Raw genomic sequence first — 23,317 nt, forward strand, 5'->3', positions numbered from 1 at the left:
TTTATTTTGTTTTGATATGTGCATTATTGTTATGCAATGGATAGAGTTTATTTTTGTTTTTGATATGTGCATTATTGTTATGAAATGGATAGAGTTTATTTTTTGTTTTTGATATGTGCATTAGTGTTATGAAATGGATAGAGTTTATTTTGGTTTTTGATATGTGCATTATTGTTAGGAAATGGATACAGTTTATTTTTGTTTTTGATATGTGTATTATTGTTATAAAATTGTTTATTTTTGTTTTTGATATGTGCATCATTGTTATGAAATGGATAGAGTTTATTTTTTGTTTTTGATATGTGCATTATTGTTATGAAATGGATAGAGTTTATTTTTGGTTTTGATATGTGCATTATTGTTATGAAATGGATAGAGTTTATTTTTGTTTTTGATATGTGCATTATTGTTATGAAATGGAAAGAGTTTATTTTTGTTTTTGATATATGTATTATTGTTATAAAATAGTTTATTTTTGTTTTTGATATGTGCATTATTGTTATGCAATGGATAGAGTTTATTTTTGTTTTGATATGTGCATTATTGTTATGAAATGGCTAGAGTTTATTTTTGTTTTTAATATGTGCATTATTGTTATGAAATGGATAGAGTTTATTTTTTGTTTTTGATATGTGCATTAGTGTTATGAAATGGATAGAGTTTATTTTTGTTTTTGATATGTGCATTATTGTTATGAAATGGATACAGTTTATTTTTGTTTTTGATATGTGTATTATTGTTATAAAATTGTTTATTTTTGTTTTGATATGTGCATCATTGTTATGAAATGGATAGAGTTTATTTTTTGTTTTTAATATGTGCATTATTGTTATGAAATGGATAGAGTTTATTTTTGTTTTTGATATGTGCATTATTGTTATGAAATGGATAGAGTTTATTTTTGTTTTTGATATGTGCATTATTGTTATGAAATGGAAAGAGTTTATTTTTGTTTTTGATATGTGCATTATTGTTATGAAATGGATAGAGTTTATTTTTGTTTTTGATATGTGCATCATTGTTATGAAATGGATAGAGTTTATTTTTTTTTTTGATATGTGCATTATTGTTATGAAATGGAAAGAGTTTATTTTTGTTTTTGATATGTGCATTATTGTTATGAAATGGAAAGAGTTTATTTTTGTTTTTGATATGTGCATTATTGTTATGAAATGGATAGAGTTTATTTTTGTTTTTGATATGTGCATTATTGTTATGAAATGGATAGAGTTTATTTTTGTTTTTGATGTGTGTATTATTGTTATGAAATGGATAGAGCATTTTCTGCGCTGTCTTTTCAAGAAAAGCACTCATAGAACGCAGACCTCCGCCAAGGCAGATCAGGCCCCCCCCCCCCACTCCCCCCACCCCCGATCACCACCAAAATTTAATCATTTGTTCCGTGTGCCAGTATCAACATTTCCTGAAATTTCCATCCAAATCCGTCCATAACTTTTTGAGTTACCTTGCACACAAACAGACAAACCAACACCACCAAAAACATAACCTCCTCGGTGGAGGTAACAAACACACAAACACAAAGCAACGTGACCACAATACTTCCTGGTGAAGGTAAAAAAGGTGGGTTTAACAAAATATGTGTTCTGATTCTGCTGAGCTGTACTAGCCTGTTCTGCTGTCAATGTTCAGTGCACTTACCCCCAGTTAGCATGAGGGCGCACTTGCACAAGCAGTTATCGTTGTCCACGTCCTTGGTGCTGAAGTCTGCTCCGTGGATTACCAGACTGCTCTGTCTGCCTGCGGTCCCACTGTGACTTTTCAGGAACAGCCTGAAAGAAATCAAGAGGAGGAAACGGAGGGAGTCAGGACATGAAAACACATTGGCGGGGGAGGAAACCGGGAGACGAGGGGATATGGTGGTGTGAGCAAGGTAAGCAATAAAGACAGCAAGAAGACATAACATGGACCAAACCAAATGTCTCCTGAGAGAGTTTATTTTTTGTTGTGATTGACTACATGTAGGACACCTGGAACAACATATAGAGAATATAAAATAAAGAGTCAAAAAAAAATGGGAGGGTAACATGAGAGAAATGCAAGAGTATGCAGTGGAAGGAATGTCTGTTAAAGCCATTTCCGTCGGCAGGGCCACAGTGCATTAATTTACACCTCAGCGACAGTCTAAATCATTGAATGTTGACCTGTAACAGCTACATGCAGCAAAAGAGCAATAAGCAACCTGTTAAAGAGATCAGCCTTCCAGACGGCAGCTCTGCAACTGCACCGTTTTCTCTTTTCTCCTTTGGTGGCCAAGTGTAAAGTGGTTCTGTTAGACTTAATGTTTCACTGTAGTTTTTACCGTTTTAGTTGAAGTGTCCATGCATCTGTATAAGGAGGTCTCATGTATCTGTGTTTATTATCATCATAAATATTCACCTGGACTCCAGGATGAAGTAATTACAATTTAGAGGTCAAAGGTCAAAGGTCAAGGTTGCTGTGACCTAATATTTGTACTTTTTTTTCTCCTAGGAATGATCAGGAATGTCTAGAGGGAATACTTGGACTCATGGATGAACTAATTGTAGTTTAGTGGCCAAAGGTCAAAGGTCAAGGTTGATGTGACCTAATGCCAGCACATTCTAATGAGTGGTCGGGATCACTTTAAAAGAATTTGATCACATTTTGCATAAATATTCACTTTTATTCAAGGATGAAGTGATTGCATTTTGGTGGCCAAAGGTCAAAGTTAATACTACTAATACTACAACCACTACTACTACTACTACTACTACTACTACTACTACTACCACCACCGCTACCACTACTACTACTACCACCACCACCACTACTGCTACTACTACCACTACTAATACTACTACTGCAACCACTACTACTACTACTACTACTACTACTACTACAACAACCACTACTACTACTACAACTACTAATACTACTACGACTACCACTAGTACTACTACCACCACTACTACTGCTACCACCACCATCAATACTACCACTACGACTACCACCACCACTACCACTACTACTACTACCATCAATACTACCACTACTACTACTACCACCACCACTACTACCACTACTACTACCACCACTACTACTACTACCATCAATACTACCACTACTACTACTACCACCACCACTACTACCACTACTACGACTACCACCACCACTACCACTACTACTACTACCATCAATACTACCACTACTACTACTACCACCACCACTACTACCACTACTACTACCACCACTACTACTACTACCATCAATACTACCACTACTACTACTACCACCACCACTACTACCACTACTACGACTACCACCACCACTACCACTACTACTACTACCATCAATACTACCACTACTACTACTACCACCACCACCACTACTACTACTACTACTACCACCACTACTACTACTACTACTACCATCAATACTACCACTACTACTACTACTCCTATCAATACTACCACTACTACTACTACTACCACCACTACCACCACTGCTACTACCACTACCACTACTACTACTATCAATACTACCACTACTACCACCACCACTACCACTGCCACCACTACTACTACCACCATCATCAATACTAACACTACTACTACTACTACTCCTACTACTCTGGGGCACCGTAAAGGGGGGGTAAACATTACAAATTCATGGGGCCCAGTATTTCTGGGGGGCCCAGTGGATCCAGGTTAAAAGTTATGAAAATACTGTGTAAGATCTGTTGTACAATAGAGGCACAGAAGCTGGGAGGTCAGATGCTGTTCAGTTTCACTTTCGCCTCACACCAGCAATAGTTACATTTGTTATGGACCACACCCCCACATATATAACTGCTGCCCCTACCCTGCTCCGACAAATTGATAACATACTGAATTTTATAAAGGGCCCACATCGTTTAGCTTTCATGGGGCCCACAATTGGTAGCGGTGCCCCAGCTGCTGCTACTACTACTACTACTACTACTAATAATAATAATAATAGTAATAATACATTTGATTTGGAAGGCACTTTACATCTGTGATAGAAAAGTGCTACAAAAGGACACAAAACAATAAAAACACAATTAAAAGCTCAAAATTTAGGATTGTCCATAAGCTCTTTGAATGAGAAAATTCCACCATCCATAAGAATCCACAGTCTGTGGAGCCCTCAGATGCTCATGGAGAACATTCCAGAGCCGCGGTGCTGTGACCTAACACCTGTACTTATGAACAGTCGGGACGAATTTGAGGGAATTTGATCCAATTCAGCTCAAATATTCACTTTGACTCAATGATGAACTAATTACATTTTATTGGACTAAAGTCATGGCTGCTGTGCTTAATACATTTCTTGGTTATGTTGAAAGAATTTATAAGCCAATTGTGACAAAGATTCATAGAAGTAATGTAAAAGAATACATCCAATAGATCAACTTAACTCTTGTGAGTTGCGATCTCAGAAACGCCTTAAAGGGTTTTTTTTTTTTTTTTTTTTCTTCAAATTTGGCACGAATGTTCACTTGGACTCGAAGACTGATTACATTTTAGGGGCCAAAAGTTAAACGTCAAGGCTTCTAATTAATAAAGCTGAAAAAGTTGCTTAACTAAAAGGGTTGTCAATATCGTACATTGTTTTTAATTAAGAGAAGTGCATAAAAAGGTTCTAAATCACAGATAATGGACACATCTGAACTTATGGTTCTTATTAAAATGATTTTACTTTGTTTTCAGTTTTGACTAATCCCAAGACACTGGCCTTAAATAATAGTTTAAAACCACTGAAAAATGAATTTATTTCTCAGAAGCATATTGGGAGCTCCAGACAGCCAAGAAGTTCACAGTGCACACTTTGAGAAATCTCCAGTTAGTCCTCGTAGGCCTGTGTGAACATGTGGAACATGTAACGGCCTAATGTGAACACGTGGAACTTGTAACAGTTAAAGCCCGGCTCCTCGGAGACCCATGTAATATGTTATGTCACTACACACCACAAGTTTAATATAAAACCTACATATTCCCAGGATCACTTGAAAAACAGTCTGTCCACTTTGTCCTGTGACATCTTTTTTTTAAGTTAGTTTTTGGATTCTGTAGGTGGCACTCTTGCCTAATACTGTAACAGCAGAGCTTATATGGTGACTGTTTATTCTTTGGCTCCAAAAAAGAACATTAAGACTATATATAAGACTGTGTTGAACACTGTAAAAATCTAAATCTTACCAAGTGTATTTTTCTCATTTCTAATCAAAATATCTCATCACACTTAAAATAAGACATAATCACCTAAAGAGGAACTTTTCAGTGAGATATAAGAGCTTATTTTTAGACAATAGATCTGGAAAATCTTATTCCAAGAAATCTTACCAAGATAATTTTCACTTGTTCCATTGGCAGATTTTTTTGCTTAAGTCAAGATTTTTTTTTGCTTAATTCAAGATTTTTTTTTGCTTAATTCAAGATATTTTTTTTGCTTAATTCAAGATTTTCTTTTTTCTTAATTCAAGATTTTTTTTTGCTTAATTCAAGATTTTTTTTTTTTTTTTTTTTTGCTTAAATCTTACCAAGATGATTTTCACTTGTTCCATTTGCAGATTTTTTTTTGCTTAATTCAAGATTTGTTTTTGCTTAATTCAAGATTTTTATTTTTATTTTTTTTTGCTTAATTCAAGATATTTTTTTTTTTTGCTTAATTCAAGATTTTCTTTTTTCTTAATTCAAGATTTTTTTTTGCTTAATTCAAGATTTTTTTTTTTTTTTTTTTTTTGCTTAAATCTTACCAAGATGATTTTCACTTGTTCCATTTGCAGATTTTTTTTTGCTTAATTCAAGATTTGTTTTTGCTTAATTCAAGATTTTTTTTGCTTAATTCAAGATTTTTTTTTGCTTAATTCAAGATTATTATTATTTTTTTTACTTAAGATTTTTTTTTTTTTTTTAATTCAAGATTTTTTTGCTTAAATCTTACCAAGATAATTTTCACTTGTTCCATTGGCGGATTTTTTTTTTGAATGTGTTGACTTTTTAGCAAGTACTGCTCAGATGTTTTAAGGCAAGAGATGGTAGATGACAATGTCTAATGACACAAGTTGAAATTTTGGATTTCAGAGTATTTCAATGAGTACCGTATAAAGGGTTAATTCATGATTTTTTTTGCTCACTTCAAGCAAAATGCAATTCAAGCAATGGACAGAGTAAAATTTAACAAGATAACTTCCAGTGTCGGTATAAGTAATTGGAGTTTACAGAGGTTTTACACTGTCAGTGTCATATATTCAGTGTACAAGTACAGGGTGGGGAAGCAAAATTTACAATATTTTGAGGCAGGGATTGAAAGACAGTGTATGACCAATTAGTTTATTGAAAGTCATGAGAATTTATTTGCCACAAGAAAATGTACATAATAGAAAATGTTTTTATTCTATGTGTCCTCCTTCTTTCTCAATAACTGCCTTCACACGCTTCCTGAAACTTGCGCAAGTGTTCCTCAAATATTGGGGTGACAACTTCTCCTATTCTTCTTTAATAGTATCTTCCAGACTTTCTCGTAGTAGTTTTGCTCATAGTCATTCTCTTCTTTCCATTATAAACAGTCTTTATGGACACTCCAACTATTTTTGAAATCTCCTTTGGTGTGACGAGTGCATTCAGCAAATCACACACTCTTTGACGTTTGCTTTCCTGATTACTCATATGGGCAAAAGTTTGTGAAAAGGTATGGATAATAGTGTTAGGTATGATTATGACATCAATATATGTTTGGTTTCAAAACAACTGACGTAGTGCCTGCTGAGAAAAAACAACTAAATGTTCATTGTAAATTTTGCTTCCCCACCCTGTACATTGACTCTCAAAGTTAATTCAACACCGATAAGAGCAAGATTCCTTTCAGTGTTAAAAAATAATGACTCTGAAAAGCCCCGCCCACCAACCTCCATGCTCAAACTGAGTGAGAAGTTGGACTCTGGCACCGCCATCTTCCTCGCATCAAAAAATTGCGTTTGTAATTTTGTGTAAATAAACTCTTGCTTTTGTTATTTCATCCAAGCAGATTCTGTGTGCAAGAATATAGTTACGTCGTCGTCGTCAATGTTGGGTACGTGTTTTCAAATACCGAATTTCAAATGGAAAACGTGATATCGGGTCGGCGGCTTTCATTTTACATGTCATTTTATGTTTACTTTTAATTGCAGTATTTCATTTTTACTTAGAATAAATTGGGTACAGAAATAATTGTATCTTTTTCCCCCCCTGCAGGCACTGGGACTATAGTATGTCATATGTAACACCGGTAGGAAGCAGTTAGAAATCAACACTCTTTGGAGTAATTTATTTATCAACATGTAGTGTTAAGTAGGTTTAACACTGGAAAAGTTATTTCTTAACACTTAACTCTTCAGTGTTGGATATGAATAACACTATGGGTGTTACTTCTCACATAGTGTAAAACTTGATTGACACTAATTCGTGTAGTGTAAAATATTAACTCTTACTAGAGTAAAGTTGACTCTGGAAATGTAACTCTATGCTCAGTGTAAATTTTACACTTTGTAGATAGGGACCATATGTTCACTGAGGTAGTGTTAAAATTAACTCTTTAAGTGTTATATAAACACTGACGATTTTACTGTGCACATTCAACTCAATTTGATCTCCAGTGGGCCGGACCGGTAAAATAATAGCATAATAACTTATAAATAATGACAACTCCAAATTTTTGTATGCAAAAAATAACATTAAATGATGAAAACATGTATATTTTACAAACTATCCAAACTAAAAAAGATGTGAATAAGCTGAAAAAACTGATATTTCTGAAGAAAAATAAGAAGAAATAATAAGAAAAATCTGATCAATATTCTGCCTCAACTTATGATTAATACATGTGCATAACAGATCAGATCTACCAAGGTACAAAATAGGCAGAATATTGTTAAAATTACACTTATTTTTCTTTACACATTTCAGGTTGTTCATATTTGTTCAGGTTATTGACGTTTTATTATTAAAGGATATCAGAATTTAATGTTCTTTGAAAAGATAAGAGAAAAAAAAAATTGGTGTTGCTATTATTTATAAGAATGAAGTCATTATTTTTTTCACATGAAACCAAAAAGAAAATTTGGAGTCATTATTTGTAGGTTATTATGCTATTATTTTTTTTAGTTTGACACCCTTGACTGTTAATATCTTCTGCACTTTGCAAATTCTTCCCAGGGGCCAGATTGGAACCTTTGGCGGGCCGGTTTTGGCCCACGGGCCGCATGTTTGACACCTGTGACCTAAACCATCTACTGATCTAAACTGTTCATCCACTAATTCTATAAATCAAAGTAAATTACTGATGTAAAATTGAATTCGTGATCTTTTCATGGTCATCAGATATGACCATTTTGGATGTTCAGAGGCTGTGTAGTTACCATAGAAACACCGTCATCTTCTACAACACTGATTTACAAGTAAAACCCATGGAGTTGGATCAATGACAGTGGATGGACACACTGGGTTTATGTTCAATTAATGATAGATTTTACTGAACAAGTCACATTTTCTACAGTTTTTCAGCGTGATATCATGAATTGCATAAATACACACGCCACTTTTAATTGGCGTGTTATCTGTATGCATTATAAGCTTTCCGCATGTATGTTCACACTGCGTCAAATACCACGCGATTAGTTGTTAGGGTTAGGGTGAGCGGTTACGGATATGTAAACCAGAGATCTTAACATAAATTGACATGCAACCAAATGGCGTTGAATAACAAGCGAAAGAATGAAAATGCATATGTATAGCACGCCAAATGCCATAAGAACTGGCGTGACATACAAAAGCGATTTTATGAGATAAGTCTGCAGTTTTTTCCTGTTTTGATTCAATAATCCTTTACTTTTATCAGCATCTACATGATCAGTAAATTAAAAATAAGAAAAAAGATGATGAAATGCAAATTCAGCTGATAACATGATAATAAATGGTAATAAATCACTTGGGAAAGGTAAAATAGAGAGAAACATTAATATGGAAACTGCCATAAAAGTCACACTGGGTCCTCATGGGTTAATTTTTAGTCATATGAGTCTCTTGGATCGCTTTCCTTTTTAAATGTTTTGTTTTTCCCAGTAAAGAGCATCTTCATTACTCTCGTTTAAAACATCTGACAAATCCAAGTTTTTTTCTGTGTTTAATATAATAATCCTCAACTTTAATTTGAGCTTATATGAAAATCTACATTAGCCGTAAATTAAATGTAGGAAAATAAATGATTTACGTTGAAAAAACACAAAATGCAGAGGATAATGTTATAATAAATGGTGATAAATGACTTGGGAAAGGTAAAATAGACAGAAAAATTCATTTAGGAACTACCATATTTTTTTTTTATTTTTTATTTTTTTTATATAATGACCCTAAACATTAATTTGAGCTTTTATGAACATCTTCATGATCAGTAAATTAACCCTGTAAAGCCTGAACCATTAAATCATTGAAAGAAAATTCCAGTTCTTTGAAACCGGAGTCTTTATTGGTCTTTCTGAACAACCCAATTTTTTTTCTTAAATATCAATTTTCATGTATGAATTTCAATTTTGTATCATACACTACAAACAAAAAGTTAAGGATATTTATTTATTTTTTTTTGTCTTTTTTGGTCATTTTTGCCATTTGTAAATAAAACTATGTCTGGTCATTAAAAAAATATTCAATTCACGCACGAAAAAGTAAAAAGCGCTGTGCAAGAATCCCAACTGGAAAAAACAGCCCAAAGATTAAAAATATCCTTAACTTTTTGTTTGTAGTGTATTTGATACATCGGGTTTCAATGCTCAAATATTACTATTTTTGAACAAACAAAGACATCATATAACATATATAACACAAATTCAGCCTATATGATAATAAATGGTAATAAATCACTTGGGAAAGGTAAAGTAAAGAGAAAAATTCCTTTGGAAACTGCCATAAAAGTCACACTGGGTCCTTATGGGTTAATTTTTTGTCATATGAGTCTCTTGGCTCTCTTTCCTTTTTAAACATTTTTTTTTCCCACTAAAAAGCATCTTCAATCATCTTGTTTAAAACATCTGACAAATACAACTTTTTTTTTCTGTTTTTAATATAATAACCCTCAACTTTAACTTGAGCTTATATGAAAATCTACATTAACAGTAAATTAAATATAGGAAAATAAATGATTTACACTGAAAAATCACACAATGCAGAGGATAATGTTACAATAAATGGTGATAAATGACTTGGGAAAGGTAAAATAGAGAGAAAAATTCATTTCGGAACTGACATTTTTTTAATAATAACCCTCAACATTAGTTTGAGCTTTTATGAACATCTGTATGATCAGGAAATTAACCCTGTATCATACAATACAAACAAAAAGTTAAGGATATTTATTTATTTTTTGTCTTTTTTTGGTCATTTTTGCCATTTGTAAATAAAGCTATGTCTGGTCATTTAAAAAATGTGTTTCAATTCAATTCACGCACAAAAAAGTAAAAAGCGCTGTGCAAGAATCCCAACAGGAAAAAAATAGCCTAAAAATTAAAAAGATCCTTAACTTTTTGTTTGTAGTGTATTTGATACATCGGGTTTCAATGCTCAAATATTATTATTTTTGAACAAACAAAACCATAATATAACACATATAACACAAATTCAGCCTATATGATAATAAATGGTAATAAATCACTTGGGAAAGGTAAAGTAAAGACAAAAATTCCTTTGGGAACTGCCATAAAAGTCACACTGGGTCCTTAGGGGTTAATTTTTTGTCATATGAGTCTCTTGGATCTCTTTCCTTTTTAAATGTTTTGTTTTTCCCGCTAAAAAGCATCTTCAATCATCCTGTTTAAAACATCTGAAAACTCCAACTTTGTACTCTGAAAACAATCTGTCATGTTCCAGATGATGTCGAAGCTCTAACATTTTCAAGTATTTGTAAGAAAACATCGAGGCTCCAGGTTGAATACCTCAAGGAAACACAAACAGACGGGCGGACTGCCCTTAAAAGAAAGAAAAGAAAGTCATTTAAAGTGAAAGACTCCTGTATTTGGACAGCTGTGTAAAGGGCTGATTTGTACCTTAGAGTAAAAAGTGTGACTGCAGGTCGCAGAGGGGAATTGGCTAAGCCATTAAACCAATATGTGTAATCCTACAACGTACGGGTGAGTCATGTGTGTAATCAGTGGCACAAAATGACCAGCGGACATGGCAAGTTTGGATAAGGGCCTTTGAGCATATTATTAGCACTTTAGCGTATGAACACAACTGTAGTTTCCTGCGTATGTGTGCACGTTCGTACAGTACATCAGCCATGACGCATCCTGAAGTATTACCACGAATCTACAAGGCAGCAGATGTGTTTCCAGATATGTTCCAGTTCAGGGGAAACTCACATCCCAACACACTGCCTCAGTTACGAGCAGCACACTGTAAGCACAGACTTTGTATTTACCAGAATGCTTTAATTACAATGGACCTAAATGGTTTCGGTTTTATTACATTACTATAAAACAGTGGTTCCCAACCTTTTTTGGCTCGTGACTCCATTTTAACATCACTAATTTCTAGTGACCCCAGACATTCAAAACGGGGTATGTAATAGTTTGCTATACTATGTTGCAAATAAACGTTAATTTTAGATGACATTTAGTCTATATATTGTATATTATTATGGATGGAGGCAGAAAAGCCACACTAAAAAATGACTGTAGAATTAACACCAAAAAGTTGTAAAATTGTGAAATAAAAAAACTGTAAGTGACAATACAATGCAAAGTTGTTTATTTAAAAAGATTTTTGTGTTAACGATTGAATCAAATATAGCTGTAGTTTTTACAGGAAGAGTATGTGAACAAAACCAGATTTGTATGTAGAAATGATGGATTTCTATTGTTTTTAGAAAATAAAAAATTCATAAACAAGAAAAGCACTCAGAGAGCGCAGACCACCGCCAAGACAGATCTGCCCCCCCCCCCCCCCCCCCCCCCCCGTGTTTGTTTGTTAGTTGTGCGCTGTCTTTTCTAGAAAAGCACTCAGAGAGCGCAGACCTCCGCCAAGGCCGATCAGTGGGCCCCCCCACCCCTGATCACCACCAAAATTTAATCATTTCTTCCTTGTGCCAGTATCAACATTTCATGAAAATTTCATGAAAATCTGTCCATAACTTTTTGAGTTATCTTGCTAACAAACAAACAAGCACACACGCACACAAAGCAAAGTGATCACAATACCTCCTGGTGGAGATAACAATGTGGTGCCGTTTAAATTGCAAGACCATAATGTTGAAATAACTGCCTATTTGCTTTTTTTTTTTTTTTTTTATAAAAAAGTTATAAAAAGTAAACATTTAACAATGTAACATTTTAAAGTTGTAAATGAATGGGTTGGTAGAGTTGATAGAGCGGCTCGTCCAATAACCAAAGGGTTGGTGGTTCGAATCCTGGCTCCGACTGTCCATATGTCAAAGTGTCCATGGAAGACACTGAACCTTAAATGGACCTGGTGGCTTTGGACACCATGAAGGTGTAGAAAATGCACTGTATAAGTGCAGTCCATTCATTTAAATGTAAATGTTTAAAATGTTAAATCTACATGTTACTCCGTAAATATGTTGACAGTTGGATGTGTTTTTTACAATATTGTTCTGGAAACCACAGCTGCCAGTTTTTTTCCGTAACAACAACAGGATTTTTTTTTTTTTACAGTGCAGGTGTAGATTACTGCTCAAAGGGAGAATTTGATTTTCCTTGGTCAGGATATGTACAGTCAGTCCAGCTTGGATTTACAAGGCTGACAATTAATACTGAACAAACAAGAACTCAAACTATGAATTATGAAAGAGCTGCAGCATCTGAAACTGACCACAATGAACATTTGACAGATAAACAGAACCACAGTGCTTCAGTTTCAGCTTCAGTTTGTCATGTCTGTTATGGATTGGGATTGTCTCTCTCAACTCACCATAGATTTTTTATTAGAAAGTTTTTATATTTATTTTTTTATCAATTACTAGACATTTCAGGTGACCCCATTTGAATCCCAGGCTACCCCACGTGGGGTCCCGACCCTAAGGTTGAAAAACACTGCTATAGAATGTTGAGTATATTCTACTAATCTGTAGAAATAGTCGAAAGTACAAAAAAGTTGAAGTTGAATGGATGAATGTTTTTATTTCATAATTTTCACACAGTATATCACTTTCTGATGATGAGTTTTAAATACATGTTTCTTTGCTTCAAAAATTAAATGCCTAGTGTCCAGTTATGTGGACATTTTTGTAACTCCATGACAAATAGGTTCATAAAAAAAATTCAATTGCATTGTTTTTTTCAAGCCTAAAGAGGAATAAAAACTCAAGAAAAAAATATTGACTAAGGTTCTCATAATTCATGCATGAAAGGGTTAAATTAACTTGGCATTTAGTGTGTTGTACTTAAAATAGCAATTCCAGTCAAATCAAGCATTTAAGTTTAATACACTCAAGTTTTCATTACTCATTACTTAATTTTTTTAAGGCAACCGGTTTACTCAAATTATTTAAGTAAACTCCACTTATCCGCTCTTACAGTGTATGACTTCTATCATTTAATTCCTGATTCTGTGGAATAAAAACATGCAGTGTCAAGGATGGGGTCTGCTACTACTGTGATAAAGAACAGACTCTGCTACACATTTTCTACAAAGCCCCCGCGATGTGCGACGCCTCGCTGACAAATCGCCAAGTCACATCATCAAGCGGGATTTTCAGCGTGACATTTTGACAGGCTGCTTTAAATAGTCGGCGGCTGTGTTTACCGGCTGCGCTGCGTATTTACTAGACCAACAATCTCCTCAACTCAACTGACATCTGCAGTTTTTTCCTGTTATCATCCATTATGCACTTCAATGATAAGTGGGGTAATGCAGAGACTGGGCCAAGTAATGAACTCAGAGAAAGAGATTCATTTCCCATTGAGAGAGGGGAAGAGAGGGGGAAAAAAACAGCAGAGTGATGAAAAGTATTAGGAGGCAGACATTTGATCAGCCAGATGGTGAACTTAACAGGCAATGCACCATAATCTGATTGTTCCTGTTAAAGTAAATTAGAAGTACGATTGGTCAAGGCTCATTAGTAAATACAATACTGAGCTGTAAAAGAAAGTATTTGGTTTCACTAAATGATGCAACTGATGTAGCGCCATCTCTAAAATACCCAGAAAGGACGTCTAGTTTGTTTTAAACATATTTTCAAAGTGAATGTACATGTAGGTCACCCAATTTAGCATCAAACATTACTAATGAAATCGCACTCACCCGTATTCTATTAGGGTGGCTGCAAATGCTTTTATATATATCCTATATTCCTCCATGTTTTCACACATATATATATATATATGTGTGAAAACATGGAGGAATTAATCAAAAACTACTGGCATGACTAAATATGTCTATGCGTAAGTGAGAAAATGCTTCTTTTTTTTGGTAATTTGGGAGAAGTGACGCCTTCACGCTTTGATACAGATTCAGTTTCAGTCATAATGAGTCTATGCTCTGGAGTATTACAGCTGCAAACTGTGTACGTGGGAAATGAGTTGTAGCAGGGTCAGGTGAGGAATCAGATGACTGCGATATGTTTATCTGAGACCCAGTCCAAGGAAAACTAGGCTTCGTGATTGACAGTTTATTAAACTGTGTCTAAACATTGTTATAAATCATGTTTTAAAAATGCAACCCGTTTGGAAAAAAAATCCCTTTTCTTTTGACATCTTCCACAACGAGGGTTTTGTACATTTTTACAGCCTGTACATGGATTTTCCCTTTACCCATAAAGACCCAAACATCCACCGTCGACCTAAACTATCTACTGATGTCACTGTTTAATACCTGTTGATCCACGAATAATAATAATAATAATAATAATAATAATAATAATAATAAAGATAGATTGACTGGCCAATTCCTTTCTAAAATTTACTTAGGGGGTCAAATGAGTGGAAATTTTTGTAAAAAAAAAAAAAAAAGTTGTAAGAAATGCATAGAACTGTGTTGAAATAATGCTAATCCATTTGTGCACAGACTACTGATATTATTTGACAGTGGAAGCTCTATTTTCAGAAATATTGGATTTGGAATAGCACGTGTATGTGAAAACTTTTGCTGGTGGACGGACGTGACATTACCCATGATGCTCTGGTCAGTACCAGTACTTTATTAGTAATAAACTTATAGACTTACTATTGCTAATTCTGCTCTTATTCATAAATGTTAGTATTGTGGATCTAAAACAATAACAGCTGACACAAAAACACAAAATGTGTCAGTGGACGGATGTGACATGGTTGTTACAGATCCCATCATACTGATGCTCAGCAGCCATGTCACCGTTTACACTAATGATCCCTGTGCAAAAACTAGTATCAGAATTATTTATTGTATAGTTTATCATCATACTAAAGAGTAAATAACAATATAGAGTTGTTATTTCTTTATAAAAATGCTTATTATTAGAAAACTGTTGATTTAAAAAGTGACATGTGACATTCTTAATGTATGTATTGGCGTAACATAAGCAGGATGGATCAGCACCATACTCCATATTGAACCTGTAAAAATAAAACATGTGATATGTAGGATAGAATCTTGTAAGAAAAACTGGGGAATCTAAAAGAATAGAATATTAGTTTTTCAGGTAAATTCAGTTCAAATATAACTTGGCCATTTGTGACATGAAAATATAGCATTAATTGTGATGAAACTGGACATTTTTGAGCTGAAAACATAGTTCATATGACCATCAACATGTTGCAACAGAACTGAAATCCTGTCAATTTGCAGAACTTGCATTTACCAACACAAAGTTCCTTTGGGGATTCTCTTATATTGATTTCTTATGCACAAAGACAGAAATAAGACCTCTAAGCAAATTTTAGCTGGTTTCTACGATACATCATTGTGCATCTTCCTGATATCAAAACTGATTTACCTCCCAGTATTTTAATTGAATGTGTAATAACTTGTTTTTACCTTTCAGCACTCTTATCATCATTTTTATTATTTTTACTTTTTTTCTTTCTTCTGATCTGTACTCTGTTTTACAAAGGTGTATTTGTGTTTGTCGGTGCAATAACTGTTTTTATATGTTTTAGCTGTGTTTATGTTTTGTTTCTGTTTTTATTCATGTCTTTTTCTTACTCTGTGACTCAGGGAAACACAAGAATTCCAATGTACCTATACTGTGATGTATCTGTGCAAATGGCAAATATTCTATTCTATTCTATTCTATTCTATTCTATTCTATTCTATTCTATTCTATTCTATATCTACAAGAGTGGAACCACAAGACAAAGAAAAGATACCCCCTGACTTGACTTTATTTTTTTGGCAATGACAGGCGCACAGAGGCTTTAGTGTTATTGAAATAGTCTTAATTTTATGTAATAACACGGTTACAATAATATAATATGATCAAATGTTTGACTGAGCCTGTTTTTTTAACCCATAAAGACCCAAACAGCCATCATCGACCAAAATTATCTACTGATCTAAAATGTTAAATAACTTCTGATCAACTAATTCTATCAAGATGTGTGAATAACTGTTGTAAAATGCAGTTATTTATCTTTTCATGGTCATCAGATATGACCCATTTGGATGTTCAGAGGCATTGTAGTTACCACGGAAACGCTGTCGCCATCTACAACATTGATTCACCAGTAAAACCCATGAAGTTGGATCAATGACAGTGGATGGAAACACTTGGTTTATGTTCAGGCAATGATAGATTTTACTGAAAAACTCACTTTTTCTTCAGTTTTCTCTGTTTCTGACATAATAACCCTCAACTTTAATCTGAGCTTTTATGAACATCTACATGATCAGTAAATTAAATAAAAGAAATTACCAGATTTTCAGTGAAAAAGCACAAAATAAAGAAGATAATATTACAATAAATGGTGTTAAGTCAATTAGGAAAGGTTAAATATGGAGAAAAATTCATTTGGGAACTGCCACAAAAGTAACACTGGGTCTTTATGGGTTCATCTTTATCACATCAACATCAAATACTGTACGTGTTCACACATAGCCTTATACATAGTCTTAATGTTCTTTTCTGGAGCCAAGGAATAAACAGGCATCGTATAAGCTCTGCTGTTTCAGTATTTGGCAAGAGAGCCTGTTTCTGATATAATAACCCTCAACTTTAATCTGACATTTTATGAACAATATAGAAAAAAAACCCCACAAACACAGAGGATAATATTATAAAAAATGGTGATAAATCACTTAAGAAAGGTTAAAGAGAGAGAAATATTTATTTGGGAAGTGTCACAAAAGTAACACTGGGTCTTTATGAGTTAAAAAGGCAATTTGTAAAATTAGGATTGAAAAAGTAACTCCGGCTATCAAGAGAACATGTCACCACTCTGGCCTGGTTCACGTTCATCTGTTTACCCATTTCTTAAAGCAGCTACAGTGTTATTTTGGGGCAGACAAAACCATAAGTACAAAGACCAGCTGCAAATAACTTCAATTATCTTCTGAGCATGTGCAGTATATTTACATGGCACCAAGAGCAAAAACCAGAATTGCTTTTGTGAGAAAATACTATGACAGACATATTCCCTTTAAGATTACAAAAGCTATTTTCTTCATTTTCTTTAACCTTCATCTGTTTTATCTGAGCTTATGTGAACATCTACATCACAGGTGTTAAACATACGGCCCGGGAGCCAAAACCGGCCCGCCAAAGGGTCCAATCTGGCCCCTTAGAATGAATTTGTGAAACGAAAAAATTACACTCAAATATTAACAATTAACCATTTTACTTTAGGGGCCATAAAAAGCCTTACTTTAGTCTCAAGTGAGTCAGATCAGTAAAATACTACCATAAAAACCTACAAATAATGACAATTCCAAATTTTTCCTCTGTTTTAGTGTATAAAAGTGAAATTACATGAAAATGTGTACATTTACAAACTAGCCTTTCACAAAAAATATGAAAAACTAGAAATGTCTTAAGAGGAGTAAATTCAATTTGACTAATATTCTGCCAGTTACTAGATATTTTGTGTATTTGCAGATCCATTGTGATCTGTGAGTTGTAGTGCACATTTACAAATGATAAGCAGAGGCAAAATAGAGCTAAAATTGCACTTATTTTTCTCAATAAATTTCAGTTTTTCATGGTTGTTCATGTTATTCACATTTTTAAAAGGACAGTTTATAGATATAAACATTTCCATAATTTAATTTTACTTTTTTTTCCACTATAAAACACATTGAAATGTTTGGAGTTGGCATTATTTATATATTATTATGTTGTTAATTAACTGGTCTGGCCCACTTCAGATCATATTGGGGGGACGTGGCCCCTGAACTAAAATGAGTTTGACACCCCTGATCTACATGATCTGTAAATTAAATATAGGAAAATGCATGATTTTCACTGAAAAAATGCAAAAATACAGAGGATTATACTATTATAAATGGTGATAAATTGCTTAATAAAGGTTAAACATAGAGAAAATTCACTTGGGAACTGCCATAAAAGTCCCACTGGGTCTTTAAGGGTTAAGTTCATCTGAATGTAAATCAAGGATGAGCGCAACAATACTGTTAAAGCATTAGGAGTAGTTCAAATTACATTTTTAAGTTGAAACGACATTAACTGCACTTGCATTCAACTGTTCTTAATTAAAAGCAGAAAAAGGCATCCATAGGAGACATGTTCCTTCACCTAAATATGTCCCCTTTTCTTCCCACACGGAGCAGAAATGTGTTGGATTACACTGGAACGGTCTGTGATTGGCACCAGGCCCCAGATCTGCGAACATGTCGCCTGTTTGCAGTCTTTCTTTTATCTGACACGTCCCATTTCACAACACACTGTGTTACTCTGAACAGAGGATATTGCTTTCATAGCGTAACATTATGAAGGGATTACTCTAGAGAGGTTTGTGTCAAGTCCTGAAACACAGCGGCTGACAGAATGTATGTTACCCCCTCCAAAGTTCAAGAGATTCTTTGTAGAAATGATCAGTATAATGTGTGTGAAATCTTTCCGTATGATTTGAAATGTATTAACCCTTTGATGCATAAATTAAGAGAACCTTAGTCAATATTTTTTTCTTGAGTGTTTTTATTCCTCTTTAGGCATGAAAAAGCAATGCAATTGAAATTTTTTTATGAACCTCTTTTTCACGGAGTTACAAAAATATCCACTTAGCTGGACACCATGCGTTTAATTTTTGAAGCAAAGAAACATGTATTTAAAACTCATCATCAGAAAGTGATATACTGTGTGAAAACTATGACATAAAAACATTTTTAATGCCACTAATCTGATGTTTTCTCACATTTTATCATACTCTAATACTCGTTATTACTCATTTCATGAAGATAATATCCTCCTGAGACCCAGGAAATTGACAATTTTAGCTTTTTTACACTAAAAAATTGACTTGTTTGGAAACTGCATAATGCAACAGTTTTTTCAGATCCATTTTTAAAATCATTTTTATTTATTTATTGATTTTTTTAATGAAATGTCCTTTGCAATGGACAGCATTTAAGTTAAATTGTCAAACTATAGAGGACAAAATGCATTGTTGGGTCTCAGGAGGATATGCAAAAAAAAAAAAAACCCACAAAACTTTTTGTTTCAGAAAACTGTTAATGACAGTTTAATAACAATTAGCAGCCTTATTCAAGATTTTTTGTTTTCCTGAGTGTTTTTATTCCTCTTTAAGCATGTAAACAAGAATACGATTGAAAATTTTCTTCTGAACCTATTTTAAATGGAGTTCCAAAAATGTCCACTCAGCTGGAAATTTTTGAAGCAAAGAAACATATTTACTGATATATTGTGTGAAAACAATGAAATAAAAACATTTTTAATGCTGCTATTCAGATGTTTTTACACATTTTAACATACTCTAATACTAGTCACTAGTCACTTCATGGAGATAATATGCAAAAAAAACCTTTTTGTTAAAAAAAAAAAAAAGTTAATTACAGTCTAATAACAATAATAAGCAAGTGATTTACACTTAACATGTTACTGCAGATCAGGTTTATCAAGAACAGCAAAGTTACAGAAATGGTCTTAATTACAGTGTTTGTGATGATGCATAAGTGTCCACTGTGTTGGCTGATATGGAACTAAAACAACAAAACCCATGAATATACAATAGAACAGCTGGAGAATAACTGTCCACTGTAGTGACCACTATGCATGAAAGGGTTAAAATGATGGCAGCTGCAGCACTTTGTTAAAAAATATGTCGTTTCTCATCTTTTGATTTCATCTTAAGCGTTTGTTGTGTTCCAGTGGAAGACATGAAGGTGACACCGTGGTGCGTTCAGAGTCTAGGGCGTGCTGTTGGACACCTGGCAGTCATTAGCCTCCTGAACTGCAGCCTTATTGGCCCATTGCAGAGGTTAATCACCCTGACCAATAGTTTACTTCCTACTGCGAGGCCACAGAGGTGTCTCTTTGGCTCAGACCTGCCCTGCTGCTTTCTTTGCCACTTGTCAGTTTTCTTAGATCCTTCAATCATTTTGCACAGTTTCCATTAGAGCGTGCTTCCTTGTCACGAGCCGGACGGACATCTGGAATAATCCGAACATTAGCGCAGAAAGTGTGGCTAAGTTAAGGCTCATTTATCCTCGCTTTAACTTTACTTTTTCAAAAATTGTTAAGCGTCACTGCCTTCATACTTCCATACGTCCAGTGTGTCGGAATGAGCGTTTCTCAGCCAATCCATCAGAGGGCGCCACTCTTAAATGAATTATTATAATAATAAGAAGAACGAGAAAAAATAATAGAACAACAAAAACAACGAGAAGAATAAGAACAAGAAAAATAATAAGAACGAGAATGATAAGAATGAGAATAATAATAGGAGAAAAAGAATGAAAAAAAGAAGAACAAGAATAAGAGTACGAAAAATAATAAGAACGAGAATATTAATCGAAGAAGAAGAACAAAAACAAGAACGAGAAAAATATGAATAAAAATGAGAATAATAAGAACAAGAATAATGGAGGAAGAACAAAAACCATAAGAAGATGAAAAATAACAAGAACGAGAATAATAATAGGAGAAGACCAACACCAAAAACAACGAAAATACTAATAAGAATGAAAGTAATAGAAGAAGAAGAACGAGAAGAAGCACGAGAAGAAGAAGAACGAGAAGAAGAAGAACGAGAAGAACAAGAACGAGATTAAGAAGAACGAGAATAATAAGAAGAATGAGATTAAGAAGAACGAGAATAATAAGAACGAGAAGGAGAAGAAGAATGAGAAGAAGAAGAACGAGAAGAAGAAGAAGAACAAGACTAAGAAGGAGAACGAGAAGAAGAAGGAGAATAAGAAGAATGAGAATAAGAAGAACGAGAAGAAGCAGAACGAGAAGAAGAACGAGAAGAAGAAGAACGAGAAGAAGAAGAATAAGAACGAGATTAAAAAGAAGGAGAAGAAGAACGAGATTAAGAAGAAGAGCAAGAAGAACGAGAAGAAGAATGAGATTAAGAAGAAGAACAAGAAGAAGAACGAGACTAAGAAGAAGAGCGAAAAGAAGGAGAATAAGGAGAATAAGAAGAAGAACGAGATTAAGAAGAACGAGAAGAAGAAGAACAAGATTAAGAAGAACAAGATTAAGAAGAAGAACGAGAAGAAGAACGAAAAGAAGAAAAGAAGAAGAAGATGACAGAAGTGGTTTTACTAATGTGGATACTAAGGTTGAAGGGTATTTATCATACATGTTTGTAGTTTTTCACTAACTCACACTCACTCTTTGAAAAGTTCCACTATTTCTGAATATCATTCTCTTCAAACCCCAGCACTGCCCCCTATGGTTCTCAGTGGTACTGCTCCATATTCTCCATCTGGGTTCACATCCATAAGCTCCCAGAGAACAGACAGAATAACACCTCTAATGTACGCAGACAGAACACTCCGTCTTTAATGTAGAGCATAAAAGAGCCTTCAGGAGTGTTAACATGTGTCTTGTATACATTTAGCTGCAGTTTCAAAGCATCTGGAATGAGAAAGTTATGCATTTACACCTGTACTGTAACAAATACGACACAGAGCTAGCCTAAATGTTGATCCTTTTGATTGACAGAGCTTTATCGTCTAGATTTTATCCTTCATCTCCGCATCATCACGACCTAAATCTTCCAGCGGTGGGGTGTAAGTAGACATAACTTGAGGTATTTAAGATTATTTTAGTGTAAAGTCTTGGAAAAGAGACAGGTCATCTAAATCTCTGCCAATTTTTCCCCCCAAACCCCCATTTGAAAAACATCAGAAGGGGCTGGGTCTGATTCCACAGAGCCATTACCATATGGAGAAATCACTGGATTTAAGATCTTGGCTATCCAAACTGGGACGGATATTGAATAAAGATGTAATGGCTCGTACAAAAATAAACATGCAGTCTTTTCTTCCATATGGGAGGCTTTCAGCTTATATACGAAACGTTTTCTCCCGTAAACCTCAGCTTGTGTCTGTGCATACATTTATCCACATGAGTGGTTTTTATATCGGATAGTTTTGGAAATTATGTTCTTCCAGGTGCTCACGGACAAGAACATTATTGTTTTAAAATGCAAACATTCGTTGATAGGTATGCCTCTGCTAGGAATTAGTTTAATTTTAATGTAAGACTGTATTAACATGGCAAGGATTTTGGATCTGTGATTGGAATCATGTTTTCTTTTTTTTAAACAACCAATAAGAAACAACTTTGAGAGTCCAAAAAGGGACCAAGTGATAAAATATAGCGGACTAGACACAGTTCTAAATGAAAAGAATGGAGTCACAGTATTTCTTATGGGTGAGTTTGATTAGGAGGCTTATGAAGGTATAAAGTTATTATGTGACGTTATTATTGTTGGTACGTTGACCCACAGTTCAGACTAAACTGACAGTTCTGACCTTATTTGGATGATTTATGTACTGTATTATCACCTGTTGCAAAGTGCTATCCTGATACCTGTTGTTTTTCTGCTTTTGTGGGTATGAGGTGTCACCAACTTCTCTAAAATGCTCTAAGAACAGATGAGGGGAAATACCGTATTTTCCGGACTATAAGCCTCTACTTTTTTCTCACACTTTGAATCCTGCGGCTTATCCAACGATGCAGCTCAAGTATAGATTTTTATGGGCTAACGGCCTCCAGGGGGCACTCTAGCAGGAAGTGTAAAAGCGAGACAGACAAATGGAAGAGGTGATGGAGAGGAGGAGTTTTAAGTAGTGCTGGGCAACAACTGAAATTCTTAATCGCGTGGATTTCGGTGATTAACCATGATTAATCGCATAGTTATATGGGGGGGGGG

At 34.3% G+C, this 23,317-nt stretch overlaps 1 protein-coding gene across 1 annotated transcript in view; it reads right to left on the reverse strand.

The window, feature by feature from the left end:
• Positions 1-23,317, reverse strand: part of angpt1 (angiopoietin 1) — a 149,446-nt gene that overhangs the window by 18,058 nt on the left and 108,071 nt on the right. Inside the window, exon 9 of the mRNA XM_030148140.1 lies at positions 1,660-1,790. Within this exon, the coding sequence (XP_030004000.1) occupies positions 1,660-1,790 (131 nt within the window). The remainder of the gene's footprint in view (positions 1-1,659; positions 1,791-23,317) is intronic.

The sequence above is a fragment of the Sphaeramia orbicularis genome, chromosome 11 (assembly GCF_902148855.1).
Source record: "Sphaeramia orbicularis chromosome 11, fSphaOr1.1, whole genome shotgun sequence".
In the NCBI taxonomy this organism is placed as follows: domain Eukaryota; kingdom Metazoa; phylum Chordata; class Actinopteri; order Kurtiformes; family Apogonidae; genus Sphaeramia; species Sphaeramia orbicularis.